The 26894-nt window shown below is 46.9% G+C and overlaps 1 protein-coding gene across 1 annotated transcript in view; it reads right to left on the reverse strand.

Annotated features, from left to right (window-relative positions):
- Window positions 1-672: 672 nt before the first annotated feature.
- The window catches only part of LOC122733897 (maestro heat-like repeat family member 5), a 137845-nt gene continuing 111623 nt past the window's right edge, over window positions 673-26894 (reverse strand). Inside the window, exons 18-26 of the mRNA XM_043974611.1 lie at window positions 25418-25555; window positions 24703-24817; window positions 24272-24415; window positions 23892-24068; window positions 7026-7181; window positions 4047-4169; window positions 3690-3792; window positions 1776-1850; window positions 673-767 (exon numbers count right to left, since the gene is read on the reverse strand). Coding sequence (XP_043830546.1) covers window positions 673-767; window positions 1776-1850; window positions 3690-3792; window positions 4047-4169; window positions 7026-7181; window positions 23892-24068; window positions 24272-24415; window positions 24703-24817; window positions 25418-25555 — 1126 coding nt within the window. The remainder of the gene's footprint in view (window positions 768-1775; window positions 1851-3689; window positions 3793-4046; window positions 4170-7025; window positions 7182-23891; window positions 24069-24271; window positions 24416-24702; window positions 24818-25417; window positions 25556-26894) is intronic.

Genomic DNA, 26894 nt, shown 5'->3' on the forward strand with positions numbered 1-26894 from the left:
GGTAGGCCAGTTAAAGCCCACCCCCCTCCCACATACCATCCCCCACCCCCAATATTCCAGCCCCTCTCTCCATCCCCCCCAACACCACATACACATCTCACACCCTTTTTGTGAACATTTTGATGTTTTAATAATTTTAAAATTTAAAACCATTTTTCAACATTTGTTTGGAAGGTTTTTGAATTTCAAATTCTTGCCCTGCCTTCCTCCCCTCCCCCTCCACTGAGGCAACAAGCAAGGAGATATAGCTTATGAATGCAAACTCTTAAAACAGCAGAAAACAAAACAAGGAGTTGGGAATGGACTTGTTGAACTGGGACTGGGATTTCTAAAGCCAGGCTTTGCTTCTCTGGGCGCGGCTGACACTCCTAAACCACTCTACTCTCCATGTGGATGGGCTGATTGATATTTTTAAGGAGCCCCCTCCCTCCCTGGCTGGCAGAAAGCTTTGATCCCATAGGCCAAAGGGAAGCAGCCGCCTCCAAGCCAGGCCAAGCCCAGTGGAGGAAGAGGAAGAGAGAGGTCCAGGAGGGAAGACATCTTTTAATAGTTTCTGGAAGAGGGAAGAGCCCAGGTGGGAGGGGTAGGGTATGAACAGATTTTCTGCTTCACTGAGGCCCCAGAGGGCTCCTGCTGAGGCTGAAGCATGATATCAAGGTCAAAGGCCACTGCCTACACCAGGCGAGCCACCATGCGCAGGCTTGGGAAATGGGCATTTGCCACGCGGCGGATGAATCTCTCATCATCTTCTTCTAGTGTGGAAAAAACTGAAAGAAAAGCAGAAAAGGAGTGGGGGCTGAGTTCTGGGGCACAGATGGGCGGGGTTGGGCCAGTACAGGCCTTGCCCTCCATGTCTTTGGGCCCAAGGCTCCTTCCTCCCAACTGCTTTCTCACATATGTAGCACAAGGGCTATGGGTTCCAGTTTACAGATGAAGAAACTGATGCTCAGTGAGAAATGATGGACCCAGGAGCACCTAGCTACTGTCCCACACTTATTGAAAAACAATATTTTGAAAAGGGTGTCCATAGACTTCAGCCTGCCAGAGGGGTGCAGGACAAGGAAAGATAAAGAAGCTTGGAGCCAGAAGGGCCCTCAGAGGGCCTATTTTACAGATAGGCAAACTGAGGCCCAAGAAGGGGTGATGACTTGCCAAAGGGAACATCAGGAGTAAGCATCAGAGGCAGCATTTGAACCCAGAGACTCTGACTTCAGAGTCAGCACTCTTTCCACCAATCCACAAGGTCACTTCAATCCAGGTCCAGCAGCCTCCACATTCAGGACTTTACATTTGACTGAACTCAGTAATACTTTCTGCCAATTTCTACATGGTCCAGAGTATCCAGAGAGGGAGGGCAAGCCAGATTATTCCCATTTTACAGAGGGACAAAGTGAGGCTTACTCTATTCCTCCCATACATAAAGCCAGGCCCAGCTGACCCTCTTAGATGGGGATATGTAGGGAAGCCTTTTATTTATTTATTTGTTTGTTTGTTCGTGATGGGCAATGAAGGTTAAATGACTTGTCCAGGGTCACACAGCTAGTAAGTGTTAAGTGTCTGAGGCTATTTTTGAACTCAGGTCCTCCTGAATCCAGGGCTGGTGCTTTATCCACTGCACCACCTAGCTGCTCTGTTCTCCCCCAAAGCCTTGTTGATGTCCAGCATTAGCATACACTTAACACCTCCCTCCCTCACCTCAGGGCCCAAGAATCATCCAAGAGGATCACCTCAGGCTTAGCCTCCCCATTCCATCAAACCCCAGCACCCCAACTTACTTTGATACAGGAGAATCACACCTTGTTCATCCAGCACCCTGGATACCTCATAAGGCAACATGTTGATTGTGTGTCCTTGATGGAGAGGCAAAAGCAGTGGAGGCCTCAGGTCTGGAGGCCACTTCCACTCAGGTATAGATAGGATGGGATGGGGTGGGATTTGAACCAATTCAACTCAATAAATATTTATTTAGGGCCTACAGCCCTGGGGAAAGACAAAAAAGGTTCTGCCCTCTAGGATCTTACATTCCACATATGCAAAAAAGTCCCTCAGTTGACTTGTTGACATAGTTGTTGGCAGACCTCTTTCCCATAAGAGTATGAGCTCTTTGAGGCAGGGACTGGTCTTTTGTTTTGTTTTTGGCCTATCCCCAGCCTTTAGCCCAGTTCTGGGCCTTTAGTAGTAGGTGCTTAAAAAATGTTTATTAGTGACTAAATTGGGGAGGGGTGAACATTAACAATTAAGGGGACAATGGACTCCCTAGCCAGAGGTTCCCAGATGTCAGAGCCCAAGACAGGATAGCACCCAATTTGAGATGGGTCTAAGGAGCTAAGATTCACTTGGCACCTTACAAGTTTTTAAAAGGACCATGGGGGGCAGCTAGGTGGCACAGTGGATAAAGCACCAGCCCTGGATTCAGGAGGACCTGAGTTCAAATCTGGCCTCAGACACTTGACACTTACTAGCTGTGTGACCCTGGGCAAGTCACTTAACCCTCACTGCCCCACAAAAAAAATGGACCATAGGATTTAGAGCTGGAAGAAACTTTAGGGTCTCATTTTGCAGAGGAGAAAACTGAGCATCAGGGAAGAGAAGGGACTTGCTCAGGGTCACACAACTAATCAGCAGCAGATCTAGGGTTCTCATTCAGGTTTTCTGATGACAAATCCAGTGCTTTTCCCCACTCCTTCCAGGAGACTGACCAGCTGAATAAGTGACAGCTTATGTGAGTCCACCACCATTTTGGTCTCTGGTCTGAGAGAGACAACCAATGACCATCCTTTTATTAATAACCTGCTGGCCTTACCAGAATTACCCAGAAAAAAGTGATAGATAGCTTAAACTCCCAAAGGAATTTGGGAGAGGGGGATCGTTGTTGGTCGTCCTTCATTCTGGAAGAGGACCGGTGACATCAGGAAGGGTATGTCTTGCTTGACTTGCACTGAATTGGATTTAAGTGAGCCAGGGCTGTGCAAAGTCATCAGCCTCACTCTCTCCTCTGCAGTCATCAGAGTCCAGTGGCAAGACATACGTCAGGAACACTGGCCATGGCTCATAGGAGGGGGGGAATAAATAAGGCAACTGAGGTTCAGAGAGGGGGATGTGACTTTTGGACATTCCACATTATGTCAATGGCAGAAGTGGTCCTAGAAGCCAAGTCAAACCATGTCCATCACTGGGCCCAATGAGCACCTTGGAACATCCAGGGACCATCAGGCAGGCCCCAGTTGAAAGCACTCCCACCCAACAGCTCCCATCCTTCTGCCCCCTACCCCGACTTTCCTGGAGCCCCCCGATGTGGGGTTACTGTCGGCAGATGGGGCAAAAGGCCTGGATTTAGAGTGAAGAGGGGGGGGTCTCCATCTCAGCTCTTCTATTCACGAGGGAGCTTGGACAAGTTCCTTAACTACTCTTGGCTTCTCTCTCCTCCTCTGTAAACTGAGGAAAGGACTAGGGGGCCTCTAAGGTACTTCTCAGGTCTTGATCCTCTGATCATCCGTCCCTAAGAAGGAGAGCCTGTGATAGCCAGTAGGGAAGGGGGGCTGGTCATGGTGGACACCAGGCAGTAGAGGCATCCAGGGACTCTCCAGCATGTTTGGCTAGGGCCAGAGGGAGGAAGCAATGAAGAAAGAAGGGCCTGGCACTGGAGTGATCCCTATGCAGGGCAAAGGGCCTGGCATGGGGGGGAGTACCTATGTAGAGTGCTGCAGCTGTACGCATGTTCCATTGTCTGCTGTGGATATAACCCAGGGCTTGGGATAGGAAAACGTCCACTTTGCAGAACATGTTTTCCATCTAGTGGAGAGAAAACAGAAATCTGAAGGTTATGGGGCCTGGCATCCAATAGCAGCCCAGCTGCCTTTGGGCTGGCCCGGGCTCTGCAGTCCCATCAATTCAGCCTGCCAAGTACTGAAGCCTTAGGGACCCTGAGGATGGGGCACAGAGGAACAGGGGACAGAGCCCTGAGCCTTGGCCTAGGCAGAGAGCAGAGGTTCCCAGATGGGTGCCCACCCCCCACTTCTGACCCCCAACTAGACCCAATCCCTTACAAAACATTTCCAGATGCTGTGCAGTGCCTGCAGGTCCTCTTCCCAGGCAATTCGACGGAAGAGCGTCTCCAGCTCGTCCCAGTTTAGGAAGCTGGCACAACGGAAGAAGGTGAACTTGGCTTTCTGCAATACACAGGAAACCAAGGTCAGGGAAAGCACTGGGTGGGCCGTGGGTTGGAGAGGGACTCTCTCTGTCTCCCTCTCCCCTCTCCTTCCTCTCTCTCTCTCTCTCTCTCTCTCTCTCTCTCTCTCTCTCTCTCTCTCTCTGTTCAATATACACATATGAGATAACCGCATTCATCACTGTACAGGGGTCTCAGAGGTATGTTGAGCCCCCTCTCCATCATGACCTCCAGGGCCACTTCAAGCCCTCTCTCCATCCTGGCTCCCAGGGCTGCCCTGAACCCCCTTCCTGTCCTGGCCCGAGGAGCCTCCCTGAGGAAGGAAACCAGCTTTGCCCGAGCACAGAGCTTAGATTGTAGAGTAAAGAAAGCTCAGGTTGGCCATGGAGGGTGGGATCAGATTATGGGCAGCCTTTAATTGCAGGCTAGGGGCTTGGACTTTTGCCCACAGGGAATCGAGTACCACTGTAGGTTTCTAAGCAGGAGGGCAGCAGGATGAAAGGCGGATTTTAGGTAGACTGGTATTCAGGGCAGATTCGCTGGAGGAGGGGAGACAAGTCAGGACGCTTTTGCAGCAGGCCAAAAGGGAAGCACCAAGGGCAGGAGCTGGCAGCAGCATTGGCGATGCTGCAAGTGTAAGATTTGGAAAGAAGTAGCAGAAGTTGGTGAAAGGCTGAGCATGATGGAGGGAGTAGAGAGCCAAGTGGAAGCTGACTAAGGCTAAGAAGCCTAGTGTGCCGAGGAGATGCTTTGGGAAGGGAAGAAGGTGGAAGAAGCCAGCAGCAAGGCTGGTGCCAGGCTCTGTCCCCCAATATCCACGCCCCGTGTCCTGAAGGCATTTGGGTCCTGAGGGGCAAAGGGCAAGTGGCTCTCACAAGACAGCCTTGCTTGGCCAATGTCCATTTATCCACGGGTGGACCTTTATGCACATACGAAAGACACATCCACAGATGCCTGCACAGCTCTGGCCTTCAATACCTTCCTGTTGAGAAGCGGAAACCATGACACAAGAAAGAAAAAAAGAAAAGAGGGAAAAAAACCAATCAAGGAGAGGGCGAAAATGGAGGGGCAATGAGAAAACTGCCCCCAAATGCCCTTATTGCTGGCTCTGGCATGGTGGGGAGGCTGTGCAATTCGGAGGAGATCCTAGCCAAGAAAAGGGACAGAAGGAAGGCCCTGGGCCTCCGATGTCAACACATAAATGCACCAAGAATGAGGAGAAAGTGTCCTTGAGATCTTAAAGTATTTGAGAGCCTGCCATGTGGAAGAGGAATTAGGCTCATGCAACTTGGTCCCAGAAGGCAAGATGAGGACAAAACTAGGGGAGAGAGCACAGGAACAGATTGTGGCTCAATGCACGGGAATGTTTGTGATACTCAGAGCTAGCCTACAGTCCAAAGGATGGCCCCGGGAAGGGAGAGGTATCAATCAGACAAAGGTCGGAGGGCAGATTGGCAGGGATGTCATCTTGGGGACTCTTAATCAAGTATGGGTTGGATTGGATGGCCTTTAAAGCCCCTTTGAACTCTGAAGTTTTGTGAGTCTATGAGCCTCCTACCATGAAGGGGTCCTCCCTGGCCTGACCTCTGGGGCCCCTCAGGGTCCCTCCCTGACCTGACCTCCATTTGGGCCTTGGTTCAGTCTGGATAGGATTGGACATTTTTTAAGAGATAAAGAGGTAAAGCAACAGCCTCGTTTCCAGAGGCCAGAGGCCTCATCTTGCTGTGATTGAAGGGGACCAGCTCCGTCTGCAGCTGCTGCTTGCCGGAAGAACCTTTCCTCCCACTTGTGTTCTCCCCCATGGGATAAGGAGACAGGAAATAGAAAGCTAGGAGGCTGAACTGGAGAGGTGAGGGGGAGGAGGAAGGGGAACTCTGGAACCCCATGGGAGGTAGTGGGCTGGGCCTCACTGTCCTGGCCAGCCTCTGCTATATCCAGAGGGCTAGCTCACCTTTGAGGTGGGGAGAAGGAAGGAAGAAAGCGAGGGAAAAAGGAGGAAGGGAGGGAGGAGAAGAAGAGGAGGGAAGGAAGGAGAGAAAGGAAGGGAGGGAGGGAGGGAAGGGAAGGAGAGGGAAAAGAAGGACCTTAGAAAGATCAGGAAGCAGGCCCAAAGACAAGCCTGAGAAATTCCACTTCAGCTTCCCAAGACCCTTTCCATGGGCCACCATGGAAGATTTGAATCTATTTACCACAGGGGAGGCTCTGGTGGCTCAGGTGTTAAGAGGAGTGCTATGCATTGGAAAGCACACAGAGCTTGGAGGCCTTGGGTTTGCACAGGGCATTTTGCTTGGTCAAATCATTGTCTCTTTTGAGCCTCAGTTTCCCCCCATGTAAAATGAGGTGAGACCCCCTTGGCTTCTCAATTCTATGATAAGATATGTGAAGGCAGGGCAGGCAGGAGGCTTTCAAGGAAAAAGGGAGCACTCCCAAGAGAAAGCAGGGAGAGGAGGAAGATGGATAGTGGGAGGTTTAACTAGTCCTTTGCATCCATCCTCATTGACACAGCTCATCCTTGCACTGTCCGTCTCAAGGAACCATGTAGGAGCCACTAGTCATGCCAGAGGCCCATGTACTGGAAGGGGTCTGGGCATGAGCCCATGTCCACTGTGCTCCTACTATGCTTACAGAGCTAATCTTGCTCTAGCCTTAAGTTTGTGTAGTAGCACACAGTACAAGTATTATTATGGACAAGAAAAAAATTGGCTTAGATGACTTGGCCAAGGTCACACCACCAAGAAAGCTCTCCATGTGCATCCATGTCTCCTAGCTCTAGACTCAACATTGATTTTTTCCACTATACCCCATGGCCTTGGGGGAGTCTGGGACCTGGCAGTGAGGTCCAGGGGAGCCAACTCACCCTCACTACTTCTTCATCTTCATCCAAAAAGTGGAAAAGCAAGGGGATGAGGCTCCGGTAGACTTGCTCTTTCAGGAGGGGTGATTCCTTGCCTTCCATGCTGCCCACAAGGGTTCCAAAGACATAGATGGCGCTACCTCGAACAATTCCTCTTTCCTGGGAGCCGCACGAGTAGAGAGAAAGATTGCATGATGGGGGTGGGGCTCATCAGACAAATGCCTATGGGCCAGCTAGGGGCACTGAGGAACAGGGGGGTATCAGGAGCCATTGGTATTCTGTCTGGGTCCACAACTACAGTGGCCACGCCATTTGTGGGTACCCCCAGGCTCCCTCCAAGGCATTCAAACCTACATAGTCACCCCCACAGGCACCACCTGGACAGTGTTGGCACATCTTTCCATAGCCCTAACCCAACCAACCAGCAGAAGTCACTGAGGCCCGCCAGGACTTAAGCAGGGCACCAGGGCACTCTATAAAAGGAGGTCTGAGGATCCAGAACCAGACCTGGACCCCAGCCTACCCATTCAAGTTGATCTTCTTTGGCTTTCCCAGGGGCACTTGGTCCAGGGGTGAGCCCAGATGTGCTTTAGAACTCCCAGTTCTTGTTGATACTAACTTGTAAGAGCTTGACTAGCCGAGCACAGGCCAAAGGGTGTGTGCCAGCAGCAAAGCCTTTCACCTCCTTTGCCCTCAGCCCTATAGGAAGGCATATCTCATACCCAGCCACCATCATCTGTCTGCACCCACACAGCCCTCGGGCACATACATGTACACACATAGTTATATATACAAACACCCTCCTGATCCACATAAGCATACACACACAATAATGCCTGCCTTTGCACACGTGTATGCTAAGTAACCCTCAGCGTCATCAAGTATAAAATGAGAGGGAGTTGAAGTAGATGTTCCCCGCAAGTTCTGCCATTAGATTCTAAGGTTGCTCCCAGCTTTTATATTCTCTGCTCTAAGGGTCTTTCAGACTCTGACATTCTCCATTCTGGGTCTTGCAGTCTCTTCCAGGTTTGCCATTTTATGATTTAGTGGCACACTTGCCCCGAGTCCCATAAAGTTGAACACCACACCAATCCACATGCCGTTATTTGTCTCTCTGTGCACAAACACACACATACTGCCTCATACGTCTAAATATACAAATAGACACCTAACTTCATTCATCCATATCCCAGGGGCCCACATACACACAACTTCAGCCCCACATGCAGGCCCATACACCACGGTGATCTAATCTCTTGCCCACAGACACACACAACAACCTACTTGTACATAATTAGCACTCAGAGAAATGATTATTAATAACCAACATCTTGGGGAGATTCAGAGTTCTCCCCTTCTTCCAAAGTCCCGAATTTAAGTTCAGTGTCTTGAAGGACATTACTGATAATGAAACTGAATGAACTCTCCTTCCTCTTGGTCAGACCCCAACCAATCTAAGGTGGGGAAGCCCACTGTCTTCTCCTCAAGCTTGGGTGGACACAGATCCTTTTGTCTAGATAGTCCAAGACTGTGGGAGGTCTAAGTATAGAGATAGTTTCTCTAAGGATGACATGATGTCAACTCTCAACTCCTCATTGAACACCTACTCTTTGAAGGGTATATAAACTGGCCATAATTGTCTTTGGTCTAAGAGACATGGCCAAATGACCTTCCTTTTATGAACAACATGCTGGCCTTATTAATAAAATGATCATGTTACCCAGAAACGATGTCTCTCGAACCTTTTTAATTGTCACAGCCCCTATACACATACACTCCCACACACAACCCATCCTCACTGAACCCAGAAGCAACTACTTTCCTTTGTAAAACTGATACAGAGGGGGGCAGCTAGGTGGCACAGTGGATAGAACACCGGCCCTGGAGTCAGGAAGACCTGAGTTCGAATCTGACCTCAGACACTTAACACTTACTAGCTGTGTGACCTTGGGCAAGTCACTTAACCCCAATTGCTTCACCAAAAAAAAACCCCTGATACAGAGACTCTTAGGGTATAAATTCAACCCACAGACATCCAACATCCTGCTAGCCAACCTGATATGGCTGCCAGTCTAGCTGCCAACACCTAAGTCAGAGATTTTCTCCTGAGGTGAGCTCTGAGACTGTCTCTCTCACTTGTGCTTGATCTGAATAGTAAGCCACACCAATTACTAGCTCTGGTATAGAACAGGGAGATCAGTCAGTGCCAAGAGAACTTCGGCCCAGCAGCCCAATCACCAGACTAAGTTATGGTGGTGCAGGCAGACCAGCAGATAGAGCTACACATGCTGAGGAGACAAGACTAGAGATTGCTCCTGAAAAATGTGTCCTCTGTGTAACTGCATATGTTTATTGCTGCACGTGTGAATTCATGCATATTTAAATCAAGTATGCTAATTTTTACTTTACTGTTATGTTCATTTGATTTTGGTTTGGTGTAGGTTCATTAATTGTTTTCCATATACATTAATGCTTATTGTTAAGCCATGCTTTGTTACTTCTGATTGATTGCTACATACCATGAATATGCATATACTTTTTTTTGTTTGTTTTTGTTTTTTTTGTTTGTTGTTTTGGTGAGGCAATTGGGGTTAAGTGACTTGCCCAGGGTCACACAGCTATTAAGTGTTAAGTGTCTGAGGCCAGATTTGAACTCAGGTCCTCCTGACTCCAGGGCCGGTGCTCTATCCATAGTGCCACCTAGCTGCCCCATTGCAGGGCAATGAGGGTTAAGTGACTTGCCCAGGGTCACACAGCTAGTAAGTGTCACGTGTCTGAGGTCGGATTTGAACCCAGGTCCTCCTGAATCCAGGGCCAGTGCTTTATCCACTGCGCCACCTAGCTGCCCCTGCCCCATATACTTTTGAATTGTGCATGTGTCACATCTTATAGGCTTGTTGGCACTGCAGTACTCTCAAAGGATGTTCTTGACACTTCCTGTCTATTGCAAGTACTGTTAGTGAATGTTTGCTTTATTTTAGTTTCTAAGTTGGTTATCTGGGATGTCAGGAAAATCACTCTGGCTGTTTCAAAGGTACATATATGCTTGTAGAGTATATACTGTATAGTTACAGGTTTCAAGCTTGCCCCAGCTGATTTTTGCAAGAGACTGAATTGATTTTTCAACCCAGGGGAGGAATTATAACCTATGGCTGAAAGCCCATTTGCATTAGATTCCCTTAATAGGTGGAGATACATCACTCCACGCTCCGTGCCTGCATGAGGGGCAAAGTTGGCAAGTGATTGAGAGAGAAGAGAGACTGTGGTCTTACGGCTTTGAGAAAGAAGACATGTCATTGCAGTTTCTCCTCAGGTTCCTGAATGGAGAGAAAGTTTCTGGGCAGAAGCCAGAAGACCTAGCACCTCGATCATGTCTCGATTTCCAGCTTACACTGGAGACTTGAGAGAATTTATCGTCTTGCTTGTGCTGAGACATATCACTACCAATGGGAGAGCTCATTCACTCTGGGTATTATTTGCAATATCCTTATCTGTCGTATACCTTCTCTGGTTTCTCTTTATCAGCTTGTATAAGTGAGTTTATTTGCTAACCACTATATATATATGTTCATTGTGGAACTAGAATTTGGTGAGAAGGGAGTTGGGTCTTGGATTTTTAATTTGGAGTTTTCCTTTCCCATTTAGGGAAAGTGATTAGGCACAAAGCATCTTTGTTGTTGTTGTTGATGTTTTTTGTTTGTTTTTGCAGGGCAAAGAGGGTTAAGTGACTTGCCCAGGGTCACACAGCTAGTAAGTGTCAAGTGTCTGAGGCCAGATTGGAATTCATGTCCTCCTGAATCCAGGGCCGGTGCTTTATCCACTGCACTACCTAGCTGCCCCAGGCACTCAGCTTTGATCTAAAAATTATCTCTCCTAGACTAAAAATACTTAGAGGGGCAAATAGAAAAATTCTCACTTAGTACCCTTTCTCTGAGAACAGTCTCTGAGGGTCAGTCTCTGGCTCCAACCTTCTGGTTCTCCTCCTAGTAGTAATCAAAGTATTCCTTGGAAAAGGATGGGTGAAGGATACTCTAGAGAGTTCTAGTCATGCCTCTCTATGACATCTAGAAATCTAGACAGATTCATCTTGACACATATAATCTACATGGGTGATACATCCCTTACATGTGCATGTTCAGCCTCCCAGACAAACTAAGCCACAGAAGAGATGAGAATATGTAGATCCTTCCAGTCTTTGCAAAAGTGGAGAACTATGGATATTGAACACTGAATGTGCTGTCAGACATGGTTGATGGGTGGGTCAGTTTTACTAAGCTTCTTTTCCCCCTTGTTCTTTCTTATTCCTAATTGCAGAAAAGCTGGATCTCTGGATCAGGGAGGGGGAAGGGATCTACTTGGAAATGAAGGCGATGTAAAAACAGAAGCTATCAAGAATTTGTTTCAACTGCAGTTATTTTAAGGACAAAAAAAGTATATAGACACACGCATGGTCAGCCCCCATATACAGCCCATTTAGAAGCAGACACTCCTATTCACATGCGCCCACTCCACTCCCTATGTATACACACAGCATATAAATAGAGCCCCTCATTCTACATGCACACTCAGAGATTTATAGTCATTCACAGACAACCACACAAACATTCCCTTGTATAGAAAAACCCACACAACCACAGAGGCATATTCAACCTATAAGCAGACAGAAGCCACTGGCACCCAATTCACACTCAACTCCCTTTGTGCACACACATGCATCTGCTTAGACACCCTTGGCCCCACATGCTTGTAGACCCAGAAGATCACCAGTCTGCATGCTTGCTTACACTCATCTCCTGGGCAGGAACACATGCACCCATATACTGATGCTTTCTCTACCCCCTCCATTCCTTACTGGGCCTGCATCTACAACCACACAAACATGCACACTCATTTCCCTAGCCACAAATATGGAGGTACGCACACATACACACACAACTACCCAAGGATATGCACACAAATATGGGGGTATGCACACACGCACCCACAACCGCTCTGAATGTGACAAGGGTCTCAGGAGCCAGGGCAGCCCTAGAAGCAACACAGGATTACTTATTGTCATGCTGAAACAACCAGGTCCCTCTATTCCCCAAGGCCCAATTCTGCTATAATAATACCGGTCACTTTTCTACTCAAAACATGACCTTCAACCTCCCCCCTCCACCCTCACACACATATACGCAACTACAGTAACCCAGACTCAAGCAAACAAAGCAACACAACTGCTCATCCATATCAGTATCCACTCTAATCCCTCTGAGCATTGATAGTACATATACACATATACCCATATGTACCTGTATGTACATCCATAAACTCACAGACACATATACACGCACAGATATAACATTCCATCTCCATGTCCTACATGCACTTGTACTTAAACATATGTGCATGTGCTCACATTTGTCAATTGTATTTATAAGCATATAATGTGACAATTGCAACGTCCCATTCGCACACATACCATACACACTCAGATATATAAACACGCCCATGCACTCAAAGGTACACTCTTATACAGTATTATAGCTATGGAAGAATAATTTTTTTTGCAGGGCAGTGAGGGTTAAGTGAATTGCCCAGGGTCACACAGCTAGTAAGTATCAAGTGTCTGAGACCGGATTTAAACTCAGGTCCTCCTGAATCCAGGGCCGGTGCTTTATCCACTGCAGTGCCACCTAGTTGCCCCCGCATCCCCATTTCTAATCACACTCACTCATCTTCTGTGCACCCAATTGTAAAATAATACACAAATATATGCTCAAACACACACACAATCACATGCAGCTATACACTCATCTGTAGTGCCTGCCTATGCAAACCCATTCCCTTGTACCAGATCTTGGGCCCACATGCACACCAATATGGCTGCTGAGCTATACATTCACACATCCCCTGTGCAAAGACACACGCGCATAATCCATATACTCATATATGCCAAGTTAGAAATATGGTATACATGTACGTGTATATGTACTATAAATGCTCAGCGGGATTACAGTGGATACTGATATGGAAGAGCAGTTGTGTTGCTTTGTTTGCTTGAGTCTGGGTTACTGTAGTTGCGTATATGTGTGTGGGGGTGGAGGGGGGATACTGTGGTCTATTGCGTGTGTCAGTGGGCCAGTCTTAGAAGCAGGAAGCCCTTGGATCAAGTCCCTCCTCTGAACCACACTGTCTGCATGACCCTGGGCAAGGCACTAACTCTCACAGTGCTCCAGGCAACTCCAGAAGACTAGAAGCTTGTAGAGTAGTGTTCCTTGATGTTTGAGGAAGTCATTACCAGGGAGTTTACCACTTTACCAAGCTGATACAATCACAAGCTTAGACCATATATATTCCTATCACCATGCTCTCTATCCTGTGTGTACAAAAGATCACAGTACACACATCCACAGACACTCACTGGTAAGCTGCATAGATTTATTATACATATTTATATATATTTATATATACATATATTTGTGTATATACATACACTTATACAGATTTCCATACATACCACCACACGTATCACAGAGCACACTTATCCTCTGGATGGAAACGTATATAGAAGCATTATATATATATATGTACCACCACCACAACCCACTCTTGTATGTATATATACACCACTACAAAATTCCCCTCTCACACACTTCCAGGCTTAATTCGAATGTCGTCGCCTCCTACACAGGGCCCTGCCTAATTCCTCCCCCTCTCCCTCCTGAAATTACTCTGTTTGGATCTTGTATTTGCTTAATTTATATGTACATGCCATCTCCTTGAGTAGAATGCAAACCTCTTAAAAGCAGAGATTGTGGGGCAGTTAGGTGGTGCAGTGGATAAAACACCGGCCTTGGAATCAGGAGGACCTGAGTTCAAATCCGGCCTCAGACCCTTGACACTTACTAGCTGTGTGACCCTGGGCAAGTCACTTAACCCCAATTGCCCAGCCAAAAAAAAAAAAAAGCAGAGATTGTTCTGACTTTGTCTCTACATCTGGAATACCTCGCACAATGTCTTGAAGATGCTTATTAATAATTGTTCATTGAACTTGTGAAGAATACACAACTTGTTTAATATAGAGAAGCTCTACACAGCCAGTTAAAACAAGACCTGGAGCTGACTTTGATTCAGATCATGAGCTTTTTATTGTGAAATGCAGACTTAAATTGAAGAAAGTAGGGAAAACCACTGAACTGTACAGGGATGACCTATAGGAAGTGGAAGTGATGAATAGATTTAAGTGATTAGATCTGGTAGGTAGGTGACTTGAAGAACTATGGATAGAGGTTCACAATGTTGTACTGGAGGTAGCAACAAAAAAACTTCCCAGTGAAAAAGAAGAGCAAGAAAGCAAAATGGCTATCTGATGAGAACTTACAAATAGCTAAGGAAAAAGGAAGGGAAAAGGTAAAGGCAAAAAGGAAGGATATACCCAACTGAATGCTGCATTCTAGAGAGTAGCAAGTAGAGATAAGGTTCTCTTCTGCTTCATTGACTACACTAAAGCCTTTGGGTGAATCACAACAAAAGGTGGCAAGTCCTCAAAGAGATAAGAGTACTGGATCATGTTACTTATCTCCCGAGGAAGCTGTATATGGGTCAAGAAGCAACAGCTAGAACCAAACATAGAACAACTGCTTGGTTTAAGATTGGAAAAGGAGTACGACAAGGCTGCATGTTGTCACCTTATTTAACTTATATGCAGTGTACATCACGCAAAATGCCAGGCTGGATGAATCAATGCTGGAATTAAGGTTTCCCGAAGAAATCAACAGTATCAGGTATGCAGAAGCTACCACTCTAATGGCAGAAAGTGAAGAAAAATTAAGAAGCCTCTTGATGAGGGTGAAAGAGGAGAGTGCAAAAGCTGGCTTGAAGCATAACATCAAAACTAGTAGGATCTTGGGGGCAGCTAGGTGGCGCAGTGGATAGAGCACTGGCCCTGGAGTCAGGAGGACCTGAGTTCAGATCCGGCCTCAGACACTTAACAGTAAGTACTGGCTGTGTGACCCTGGGCAAGTTACTTAACCCCAATTGCCTCACCAAAAAAAAAAAAAAAGAAAAGAAAAGAAAACCAGGAAAAGCAGCTAATTTAATAAATCATATTAAACAGATAGAAACAACAAAGGCTACATGATCATGTCATTAGATGCAGAGAGAAAGGCTTCAACAAACCATTCCAATAAGCCATTCTCTAGTATTAAGACACAAATCATAACAAAATCCACATGAGAAGTAGATTATCAAGAATATCCAAGAACTATGAAAAATAAGTGAGGAAAGAGAGTATGTGTGTGTGTGTGTGGGGGGGTGTAGCACTAGCAGATTTCAAAATGTCTTAAAAAGAAATAATTGTGGAGCAGCTAGGTGGTGCTGCAGTGGATAAAGCACCAGCCCTGGATTTAGGAGGACCTGAGTTCAAATCTGACTTCAGACATTTGACACTTACTAGCTGTGTGACCCTAGGCAAGTCACTTGACCCCAATTGCCTTACCAAAAAGAGAGAGAGAGAGAGAGAGAGAGAGAGAGAGAGAGGATGGACTATTTTATCTGTCAGATTTATGAACAGGGGAAGAATTTAGGACCAAAGAAGATATAGAGAGCATTACAAAATGCTATTTTAATAGGTAATTTTGATTACCTAAAATTAAAAAGGTTTTGCATAAACAAAACCAACACAACCAAAATTATAAGGAAAGCAGAAAACAGGGAAAGAACTTTTAAAACACGTATCTCTGATAAAGGCCTCATTTCTAAAATATATAGAGAACTGAGTCAAATTTTAAAAATATAATTCATCCCCCAATTGATGAGTGGTCAAAGGAGATAAACAGGCAGTTTTCAGACAAAGAAATCAAAGCTATCTATAGTCATATAAAAAATGCTCTAAATCACTATTGATCAGAGAAATACAAATTAAAACAACTCTGAGGTACCACCTCACCCATATTAGAATGGCTAATTTGACAAAAAAGGAAAATATTGGATGCTGGAGGGGACGTGGGAAAACTGGAACACTAATCTACTGTAAGTGGAGTTGTGAACTGATCCAACCATTCTGGAGAGCAATTTGGAACTATGCCCAAAGGTCTATAAAACTGCATACCCTTTGATCCAGCAATACCACTGCTAGATTGTTTATATCCCAAAAACATAAAAAGGGGGAAAGGACCTACTTGTACAAAAATATTTATAGCAGCTCTTTTTGTGGTGTCTAAGAATTGGAAATCAAGAGAATGTCCATCAATTGGGGAATGTCTAAGCAAGCTGTGGTACACGATTGTAATGGAATATTATTGTGCTATAAGAAATGACATGCAGGATGATTTCAGAAAAACCTGGAAAGACTTACATGTACTAATGTATAGTGAAGTGAACAGAACCAGGAGAACATTGTACACAGTGACAGCAATATTGTTGGATGAAGAACTGTGAATAACTTAGCTATTCTCAGCAATACAATGATCCAAGACGGTCCTGAAGGACTAATGAGAAAGCATACCATCGACTTCCAGAGAAAGAACTGATATTAATTGAACATTTTTTATTCAATCTTTTTATTTTTTTTTTTTTGTAAGGCAATTGGGGTCAAGTGACTTGCCTACGGTCACACAGCTAGTTAAGTGTCAAGCATCTGAGGCCAGATTTGAACTTAGATCCTCCTGATTCCAGGGCCAGTGCTCTATCTACTGCACCACCTAGCTGCCCCTTTATTCAAGTCCTCTTATACAAAATGACTAATATGGAATCGTTTCACACAATTGTACATATATAACCTAGAGCTGACTGCTTACTGCCTCAGGGAGCCGGATATAACTTGGAACTCAAAACTTTAAATAAAAAGTTTTGTTTTTTTAAAAAAAATAGCACCTACCTCCCAGGCTTGTTCTGAATCTCAAATGAGATAATCATTGTAAAGCATTTAGCACAGTGCCTAGCATATAAAAGGCACTATATTATCACCATCATCATGTTGACAGCTTTTGGATATCTACCCTCCTCGTTTACACTAAAATGACAAAAATAGTGAAAAAATTTAAAGTTCAATATTGAAATGGGAAAATGGTTGCTCAAATCCACAGCTGGTAGGATTGTAGACTAGTCCAAATATTTTGGAGAACAACCTGGCTCTCCAAGGACCATAAAACATTGTCATATATTTTGCTTCAGAGATTCCATTGCTAAAATATTCAAAAGATAAAAGGATCCATCTGTACAATAATATTCATAGATTTTAATATAATAGCAAAAAAAAACCCTTTAGGAATCATCTCTGTTCAGAGAATAACTGAATAAAATTTAGGCCTTCGGACTCCCACTGATCAGTCTTCTACATTGCCATCACATCAATGAGAACAACATGTAACACTTGGTCAAAAGCTTTACTGAAATCCAGCTACAGGGTGTCTACTACAACATTCTCCTGATCAAAAAAGGAAATGCTATTAGTCTGGTATGACTTGTTCTAGATAATAATCGCTGGTTCCATTTCTAAAAGCTCATAACCTATCCTTTTATTAATTTAACCTTCTACCACCTCAATCTATTCCTATACATCTTCTGTCAGAGGCAGGGACCAGCTCTCTATCCTCAACATTGTAGCCATTTTATAGTTTGAGGAAACTGACGTTGAGGGAGTCAGTGAATCAATAAACATTGATGAAATGCTTACTATGTGTCCGGCATTGTGCTACGCTCTGAGGGTGCAAAAAGGAACTCCTAGTCTAACGCAGAAGACAACATGCAAGTAACTGCATACAAACAAGCCATACATAGAATGAATTGGAGATGACCAACAATAGAAGGCACTAATATGAGGGGGACTGAGAAAGAATTCCTGCAGAAAGTAGAATTTTTAATTAAGACGTGAAGGAAATCAGGAGAAAGAGACGAGGAGAGAGAGAATTCTAGTTGTGGAAGTTGGAGTACTACTGAATCACCGAGTGTGGGAGGTAGGGAGGTGTTAGGTGTAAGACAATTGGAAAGGGGTGGGGGGGGGTGCCAAGTTATGAAGGGCTTTGCATGTCAATTAGTTTGTGAGTCTAGGTGACCAGAAGGATAATGGTATTCTCAATAGTAATAGGGTGGGGGTGGCTAAGTGGTGCAGTGGATAAAGCACCGGCCCTGGATTCAGGAGTACCTGAGTACAGATTGTGATGGATATTTCAGAGTTCCTAAATATGGAAGTTGAGAATTTGTGGGTGGTGGCCAGATCAAGGGGATGACCATCTCCATGTGTGGAGCTGAGGTGGGGTGGAGGAAGAGGTCATGGGAAATGAACAAGATGAGGAAGTGGAAGGTTGGGGTGCTTGAAGGAGAATCAAGAACGGATGCCAAAGTGCCCCAGCATGAGGGCAGGAAGTGGGAAGGCAAAGCTTCGAGCCAGGCACTTAACTCTTTGCAATGCTGGAAAGGGAGGCCTTGTTAGCAGGAGGGAGGGAACCACAAGACAGAAGCGGGAGGGGCAAGATTCAAGATGAAAAGAAGTTGGGACTCAGGGGATCTGCCCAAGGTCCCACAGTGAAAACCTGTTAAAGGCAGGATTTGAACCCCTGTTGGCCAATGTCCAGATCCTACTCTGATGCTTACTGCCAGTGTGACTTTGGCTATCTCTCTTCACCATCCTGGGCCTCAGTTTCTTCAAATGTAAAATGAGAGGATTGGACCATAGGGGTCCCTAAGGTTGGGGACAAGTCCCTTTCCCTCCCTGGCCTCAGTTTCCTGTTCTGTAAAATGGTGTAGTTGTACTCCCAGCTTCAGATCAAGGGCTGTAAGCCTGAAAAAAAAGGCAAAAGGGGCACTTTACCTCCTTACTCTTCGTGTAGGGGGGTGCAAAGTGCGCTTCTCCCAGCCCCTTTTCTAGGTTCGGTAGGCCTAGGCCTGGGGGAAGCCGAGGAGGCTCTGCCCTGCCCCTACGGTCACTCTGATGGACATTTAGGCACAGGCCAGGAAATGCACGCGCCGCACCGGGACGATGGGAGGGATCGTGGGAACAGAGCGGTCCAGTGGGCAAGAGCGCAGTAGAAGCAAGCTGGCACACGCCGGAGCTCAGAGCGTCCCCTGGTGACTGGCGCCTGCCACCGTCTGCATGCCCAGCCTCCTCCCCTCCCCATCCCCTTGAAGCTGCACAATCACAGCCCCAGGTTGGGGGGGGGGAGGAAGGAGCAGCCTAAGAGTTTTTACAAACAGTGGAAAGAGCCCTGGATTTGGATTCAGGGGTCCTTGGAGGACGGGATCCGGCCTTTTAAAATGGCTGGGATCAGACTAGATGGTCAAGTCACTTAACATCACTGGGCCTCAGTTTCCTCATTTGTAAAGAAGGGGTGGGGTGGCTCAGAGGTCTTTCCCACCCTGACATCTTGTAAGCTTATCCCAATCCAAGGCCCTTTCTAGCTCTAAATATATGAACCCAGGATCAAGACCAGCCAGAGCATGCTCTCTGCTCCCAGTGACCATAAGAGTGATCTCCAACCCCTTCTCGTGCTTCTGCTGACCACATCTACATAGGAAAGCAGAGGAATGCAGCGAAGAGACAATGAGCTTGTGCCCTGGGCTCAGCTGGTCTCTGGGCTTTTTCCCCACCTACCCAACTACTGGGGAATGGAAAGGGCATTTATATGCCTCCTATTACATGCTAAGCACTTTACGAATATTATCTCATTTGATCCTCATAACAACCCAAAGAGTCATTAGACTTAGCTGTTAGTTATTAGAATTAGAAATTGGGGGGGGGCAGCTAGGTAGCACAGTGGATAGAGCACCAGCCCTGGAGTCAGGAGGACCTGAGTTCAAATATGGCCTTAGACACTTGACACTTACTAGCTGTGTGACCCTGGGCAAGTCACTTAACCCCAATTGCCTCTCCAAAAAAAAATTGGGGGGGGGTGGGGAAGCTAGGTACACAGTGGATAAAGCACTGGCCCTGGATTCAGGAGGACCTAAGTTCTAATCCGGCCTCAGACACTTGACACTTACTAGCTGTATGACCCTGAGCAAGTCATTTAACCCTCATTGACCTCCCCCCCCAAAAAAAAAGAAATTAGGGAGACATATAGAAAATTGAGGAATTCCCAACCCCAGAACTGGGTGCTAGTTGTTGGGCAAACAGCCTTTCCATGGTTTATAAATCTAGCCTTCATCAATTAAAACCAGAAAGTGTAGGGAATGCTCACCATAACATAGAGTTTGACCACAGAATTTCCAAGCCCAATGAACTCAAGAAGTTTAGCCCAAAGAAAAGATCTATTCGAGATAAGAGGTCAAGTTAAAATTCGAATAGGAACAAGACAGAGAAAGCTTTGTTGGTCCAGTCTCTGGACTGAAATTAAAAGAGCATGGTAGTACTCACTCTTCTCATGGGGAAATATTTTAGTTGAGCCAGAAGCTGGAATCTTAGAGAGAAGTCTTAGAGTCAGTCAGCAGGGCCATTCCTAGCAGTGTCCAGTGGAGACGTGGTCAGCAGAGCAGCATGCTCATATACCATACAGGAGGCAAACAGGGTAAAGTGACTTGCCCAAGGTCACACAGCTAGTGAGTGTCTGAGGATGAATCTTCCTGACTTCAGGCCTGATGCTCTATATGCACCCTAGCGCCACCTAGCTACCCTTCTGGAAGATAGTGTTTCTAAATTCCTCCAGATGAGCAACAAGCTGTCGGTATGGTAGCCTCCCAGTGTTATAGCGGATGCTACAGACGTTGTCTGTTTCATATGGTCCCATCTATACACATGTCTCCCTCAACTTGCTAGATGATCGAGAGGAGGAGGCACTCCCTCCATACATGTGTCTTCTGTGTATTTACTGTGGGAGAGGGTGCCTTGGGTGGGGGAGCTGGGAGCCTCGGAGCCCTGGGCTCTGAGTCTACACATATGCAACCAGAGGATTCCTTGAACCTGGGCTAGGAGTTCCAGAAGGGACTTACCCTGCAAAGCCCCCAGTTTCTATATGTATCCATGCTTTCAACACAAAACACCTGCCACACAGACGTGCATCTCTTCTCTCTGAGATTTTCACATAGGACTCATTTACCCAGAAATACAGTTTGACCTGGCCACACACTTGGGGGGCAACTAGGTGGCAAAGTGGATAGAGTGCCAGTCCTGGAGTTCAGACCTGAAAGGAAGATCTAAGTTCAGATACTATGTGACCCTGGGCAAGTTACTTAACCACTCTGTCCCTCAGTTTCCTTATCTGTCAAGTAAGCTGGAGAAGGAAATGGCAAACCACTCCAGTATCTTTGCCAAGAAAACCTTCAACAGGGTCATGAAGTGGCATGAGCGAAATGACTGGGCAAAGGTCACACACTTACACCCCTATCTTGTGCATACCACACATTGACAAACCCCCAGTTCCCCCCACCACACACACACACTGATTCCTAAACACGCAACCACATGCATCTGCCTGTTCCAACTTAATGCCTCTGAGTATACGCTTGCAGACATATTCACTACCATATTTTGCTTTGAGCCCAGAGACCCAAAGACAGAAACAAAGCTCCCCTCCTCTCCCACGCATTCATGGCCTCAGAAGAGACACAGAGATGTGTAAACATCATTAACTTAAGATATACACACATGCACATATACTTCCAGAGACAAAGCCACACAGAGCTCATGTCCTCAACTTGATTTCCCCCATGAACGTTTACATCGCACATGTGCACTCTCCCAGACACGTACCACCACCTTTTCATTATTCTGCACACTTGTACATCACCCTTCATATCCATCCCTTCAACATCATATATAAACACACACAGACTCAAAGACTCATGGACATACCGGTGATCCCATCTACACCCTCAACATGTATTGAATCTACTCAGTACATTTTTCATTTTGTCTTCATAGCTCCAGTGATTGGCACATATTGTCGTTCAGTCTGATTCTACATGACCCCATGGATGGAGGGTTTTCTTGGCAAAGATACTGGAGTGGTTTGCTGAGGAAAATAGGAGTTAAGTGACTTGCCCAGGGTCATATAGCTGGTAAGTGTCTGAGGTCAGATTTGAATTCAGATCTTCCTGACTCTAGGCCCAATGCTCTATCTACTGCAGCATCTCCTAGCTGCCTGGCACATAATTTTTGTTGTTGGTCCTCTCAAAGAGGACCATAACATTGGGGTGATGTCATGACTTGCAGTGAATTGGATTTTAAGTGAGGGAGGGCTGTGCAAGGTCACCAGCCTCACTCTCTCCTCCAGAGCCGTCTGGGTCCAGTTGTCAGAGATACATTAGGATGACTGGAGATGGTCCCAGTTTTTGAGGCAACTGGGGTGAAGTGACTTGCCCAGGGTCACATAGCTAGTAAGTGTCTGAAGTGAGATTTGAACTTAGGTCCTCCCAACTTCAGGGCCAGTGCTCTATCCACTGTGCAATCTAGCTGCCCCATCTGGCACATAGTAGGTGCTTAATAAATGCTCACTGGATTAAATTGGATGCCTAAATTAGTGTACAATAACATACCCTGACCTCTAGTAGAGGCAGGTCATATGACCCATATCAATTCTCTAAGTTGCTAAGTTGCTGGAGTTTGAGTTCACTCCCCATATCAGCGACATCACAGGTCCTGTCCCACTGGGCCAGGCATTAGCGGCTCAAAGAAAATGAAAGGTCCCTTCCCTCAGATTGTTTACAGATGCCCCTGTTCATGCTCTTCTCCCCCATCTAACACATACCCAGAAGCATATACATCATCAGCTAGAAATGCATGAGGCAGGGCTCAAAGGCGTGCAGAACTACTCCACAGGCCCACCCAGCTATATCCTGTTGTATCCCCAAGCACATCACCACACCCATCTACTTATGTATGTGTCCCCCCACACACACTTGAGCACACAGTTTCACAGATATGACAATTCCAGGATCATCCCCCACTAAATTCATCCACCATGCACAGTTTCCCATAAACACAAACAGATAAACCCTCAGGCATGCAACCTCACCCATACACACACAGACACAGACACACACACGATCTCATAGTTGCTGTATCACTTTGTACTTGCATTAGGATGTTGTATTTAATGACAATTGGGTTCTTTGAGCTCATCTGCTCCAACCCCCTCAGTTGACAAAGGGGGAAATTGGGTTCCCAAACTATTTGCCCAAGGTTACATGCCCAGGATACAGAAAAGCTGGGAGTTGGACTCAGAGGCAGTATGGTATAGTGGATAGGGCAGTGGCTTTGGAATCAAGAAGACCCAGGTTCAAATTCTGCCTCAGATACTTACTAGTTGTATGACCCTGCACAAGACATTTAACCATTCTGTGCCTCAGTTTCCTCATCTACAAAATGAGGGGTAGCACTCAGTTGCTTTCAAGTTCTAAATCAAGGAGCTGAAGGTGCTCGTTACTCTTTCCAGGCCAATTCTTAAGTGTTCCTAAGTCTTCTGCTGTATGTGTCCTATCTTCTCGGATAGACCATAAGCTATCCAGGGCCAAGGCCCATGGCTGACAGCTACTTTCTTTCTTTCTTTCTTTTTTGGTGAGGCAATTGGGGTTAAGTGACTTGCCCAGGGTCACACAGCTAGTAAGTGTCAAGTGTCTGAGACCACATTTGAACTCAGGTCTTCCTGAATCCAGGGCTGATGCTCTATCCACTGTGCCACCTGGCTGCCCCTCCTTTTTTTGCAGAGCAATGAGGGTTAAGTGACTTGCCCAGGGTCACACAGCTAGTGTCAAGTGTCTGAGGCCGAATTTGAACTCAGGTCCTCCTGAATCCAGGGCTGGTGCTTTATCCACTGCCACCACCCAGCTGCCCCCAGCAGCTACTTTCTTAACAGTGTCCCAAACCACCCTCTGCCATGTTCCTTTGAAATCCCCTGCATCCACACAATCACAAGACACTAACACACACCCACAACCACACCCATAGCTCACATCATCAAAGAATGGTCTCAGGCTGAGGGCAATATCCAGGCTGAAGGGGCCAACACTCTGTTTGCCCAGCTGGTAGATCACGTTGGACACGGCACACAGGCTGGCCACGATCACATTCTCGCGGGGGTCACAGAGAGCATCCAGGAAGGCTGGGAGCTGGGCGCGGAGCAGGCCACCCTTGGGGAAAGTGACAAAGCAGTGACTGAGGAGGTGGCCAAATGCCTAGTGGGGAAGGGGCCCATTTGCCCTTTGCTCCCCTGAGGGTCGTCATGGTGGCATGGTTTCCTGACCAGGGGTTGGCATGGTGGCATGGCTTCCCGGCCAGGGGTCGGCATGGTAGCATGGATTCCCAGCTACGGGTGCAGGGTGGGGACATTTACCTTTTCAGGGCTGTTGATAATGTTGCTGAAGCAATGGAAGCTGACCACTCGTACTACAAAGCTGGAGTCTTTCATGCCCTTGTGTAGATGGGCCAAGACCACACTTCGTGGCAGCAGCCTTGATGTCAGAGGGCTCCGCAAGAACTGGAAAAGCCAGCCCAGGAGGCCTTGGGCTTCTTTCTTTCCCAAGTGGCAAATGCCAGGGAGATTTCTACTCCCCAGGGGCTGGGTGGTTCACTCACGGTGGGGGGGGGAGCATCTCACCCAGCTGGGACTGCACTCTCCACCATCCCTGACTAGTGGTTACCAGTCTGTTAGAAGACCTCCAGTGAAGGGGAGGCCCTACTTCATAAGGCAGTTTGTTGTGCCCTAGGGCAGATGGGAAGAGGAGATGGGGGTGGGGGGAGGGGGCCAGGGGGAACATTTCTCACCTCTGTGAAGAAAATCATGGCCACAATTCTCTGTCTCTCCTCCTCCTTCTGTAACATCGATATGCAGTGAAGCATGATCCCAGGAATGTAGGAACAGTCGTATTCCACCATGGCCCTGGGGCAAGGGAGAGTAAGTAGAAGGAAGGCCACCCTGCTGGGCAGGACTATCTGTCTCCACCCCCAGCCAGAGGCCAATGTGGGACTGTAGCAAGAATCTGAGCCAGAGCTAGAGCTTGGGGGGCCCAGGCCCAGGGTTCAAATCCTGCCTCTGATACTTCTGATCTGGAAGGCCTTGAACCACTGAGCCTTAGTGTCTTCACCTAGAAAATGACAGGGTTAATCCTGTAACCTGTCTGGGGTCCCTGGGGGAGGGAGAGATCACCCTTGGACCTTAGTCGTTGGCCTCACCTTGGGGGAAGAGCCCTCCCATTTGTTCCACAGAGCAGACTGGTCAGTGTGGCAAGACACTGGGGGCAGCTGCTGGTGAGTGAGCCATCCTGACCCCACCCCCAGAGGGGCCTCAATCACCTCCCTCTGAGAGCATTTGTAGCTGAATGGGCAGGATCTAGAGCACCCAAGGTGAGCTCTCCCCTCTCCCCCAGTTTGGCCCTCGGGCCTGAGCTTTGGGCAGACCCCGCTCTGAGGCAGTCCCCTACCCCCACTGCAATACACTGGGAAGGAAAGTCCGACACCAGCCCAAGGGTCCCCATCGTACCTAGAGAGCATACAGACACCCTGGCAGAATGATGTGGGTATCACCAGCTGGGTCCAGGCATCTTGGAGCTCCAGGTAAGCAAACTCCTGCCAGAAGCCATTCTTGGAGAAGAGACTTTTCACAGCCTCCAGAGATGTGCTGTGGCCAGAGGGGGCAGGACCTCAGTCAGCCTCGGGCCCAGCCCCCTCCCCCCTTATCCCTCCCCAATTCCCCTGGATGTTTAGCCCTACACTGGGCCCCTCCCCAGACTCAGAGACTGTTAGAGCTGGGAGGGACTCTGGGAATCTCTGGGGAGAACACAGCTTCTCATCCTCTGTAAAAGAGGTCCTACCCCCAAAAGGAAAGCACTCTGGAATTCCGCGGAGCAATGAGGGTCCCACAGCTAGTAAGTGCCAAGTGTCTGAGACTGGATTTGAACTCAGGTCCTCCTGAATCCAGGGCTTGTGCTTTATCCACTGTGCCACCTAGCTGCCCCCTCAAATGTGATAATTTTTGTAAAGCCCTTTGCAAACCATAAAGCTATCATTATCACCATAATCATTATTGTTACTGCTTGTTATTATTATTCTAATATTATCCACCTTCTCATGGCATATATGTAGTTTCTTCCCAATACCCTCATGGATTGAAATCAGAAGTGAAAGGGGTTGGGCAGTTCCCTCCAATTTAATTTTTTATCTTATTTTAGGTGGGGCAGGGCAATGAGGGTTAAGTGACTTGCGCAGGGTCCCACAGCTAGTAAGTGCCAAGTGTCTGAGGCCAGATTTGAACTCAGGTCCTCCTGAATCCAGGTCTGGTGCTTTATCCACTGTACCACCTAGCTACCCCCTTGGAATTCTTAGACATAATAGACATAATAGAAATACCTTCATTATTATTATTACTATTTGGAGACTCCCAGAAGACGGCCACCAGAAGAGTGAAAGAGAGAGAAGATGAAGTGCCACCCACTTTGCTTCATAAATGGGGAAACCGGCACAAAGGCACCAGAAAGGGAAAATGACTGTCACAGTCACACTGTAAGTGACCTGTGTGGTCATGGGCCTTCTCTGAGGTAGTTAGTTAGGTATCTTAGTAGTTCAAGAACTGGGCCTGGAGTCAGGAAGACCCAAGTTCAAATCCAAACTCAGATACTTCCTTGCTGTGTGACTCTGGGCAAGTCACTTAACTGCTCTGTGACTCAGTTTCCTCATCTGCAAAATAGGGATAATAATAATAACATCCACCCTCCAAGGTTGTTATGAGGATGAGATGAGATAACACTTGTAAAGTACTTTGTAAACCTTGGGGCACTCGCTATTATTATTATTCATAGTATTAAAAGAACATTGTTAGGGGCAGCTAGGTGGCACAGTGGATAGAGCACCAGCCCTGGAGTCAGGAGTACCTGAATTCAAATCCGGCCTCAGACACTTAACACTAGCTGTGTGACCTTGGGCAAGTCACTTAACTCCAATTGCCCCACTAAAAAAACAAA

This window comes from Dromiciops gliroides, chromosome X (assembly GCF_019393635.1).
Source record: "Dromiciops gliroides isolate mDroGli1 chromosome X, mDroGli1.pri, whole genome shotgun sequence".
In the NCBI taxonomy this organism is placed as follows: Eukaryota; Metazoa; Chordata; class Mammalia; order Microbiotheria; family Microbiotheriidae; genus Dromiciops; species Dromiciops gliroides.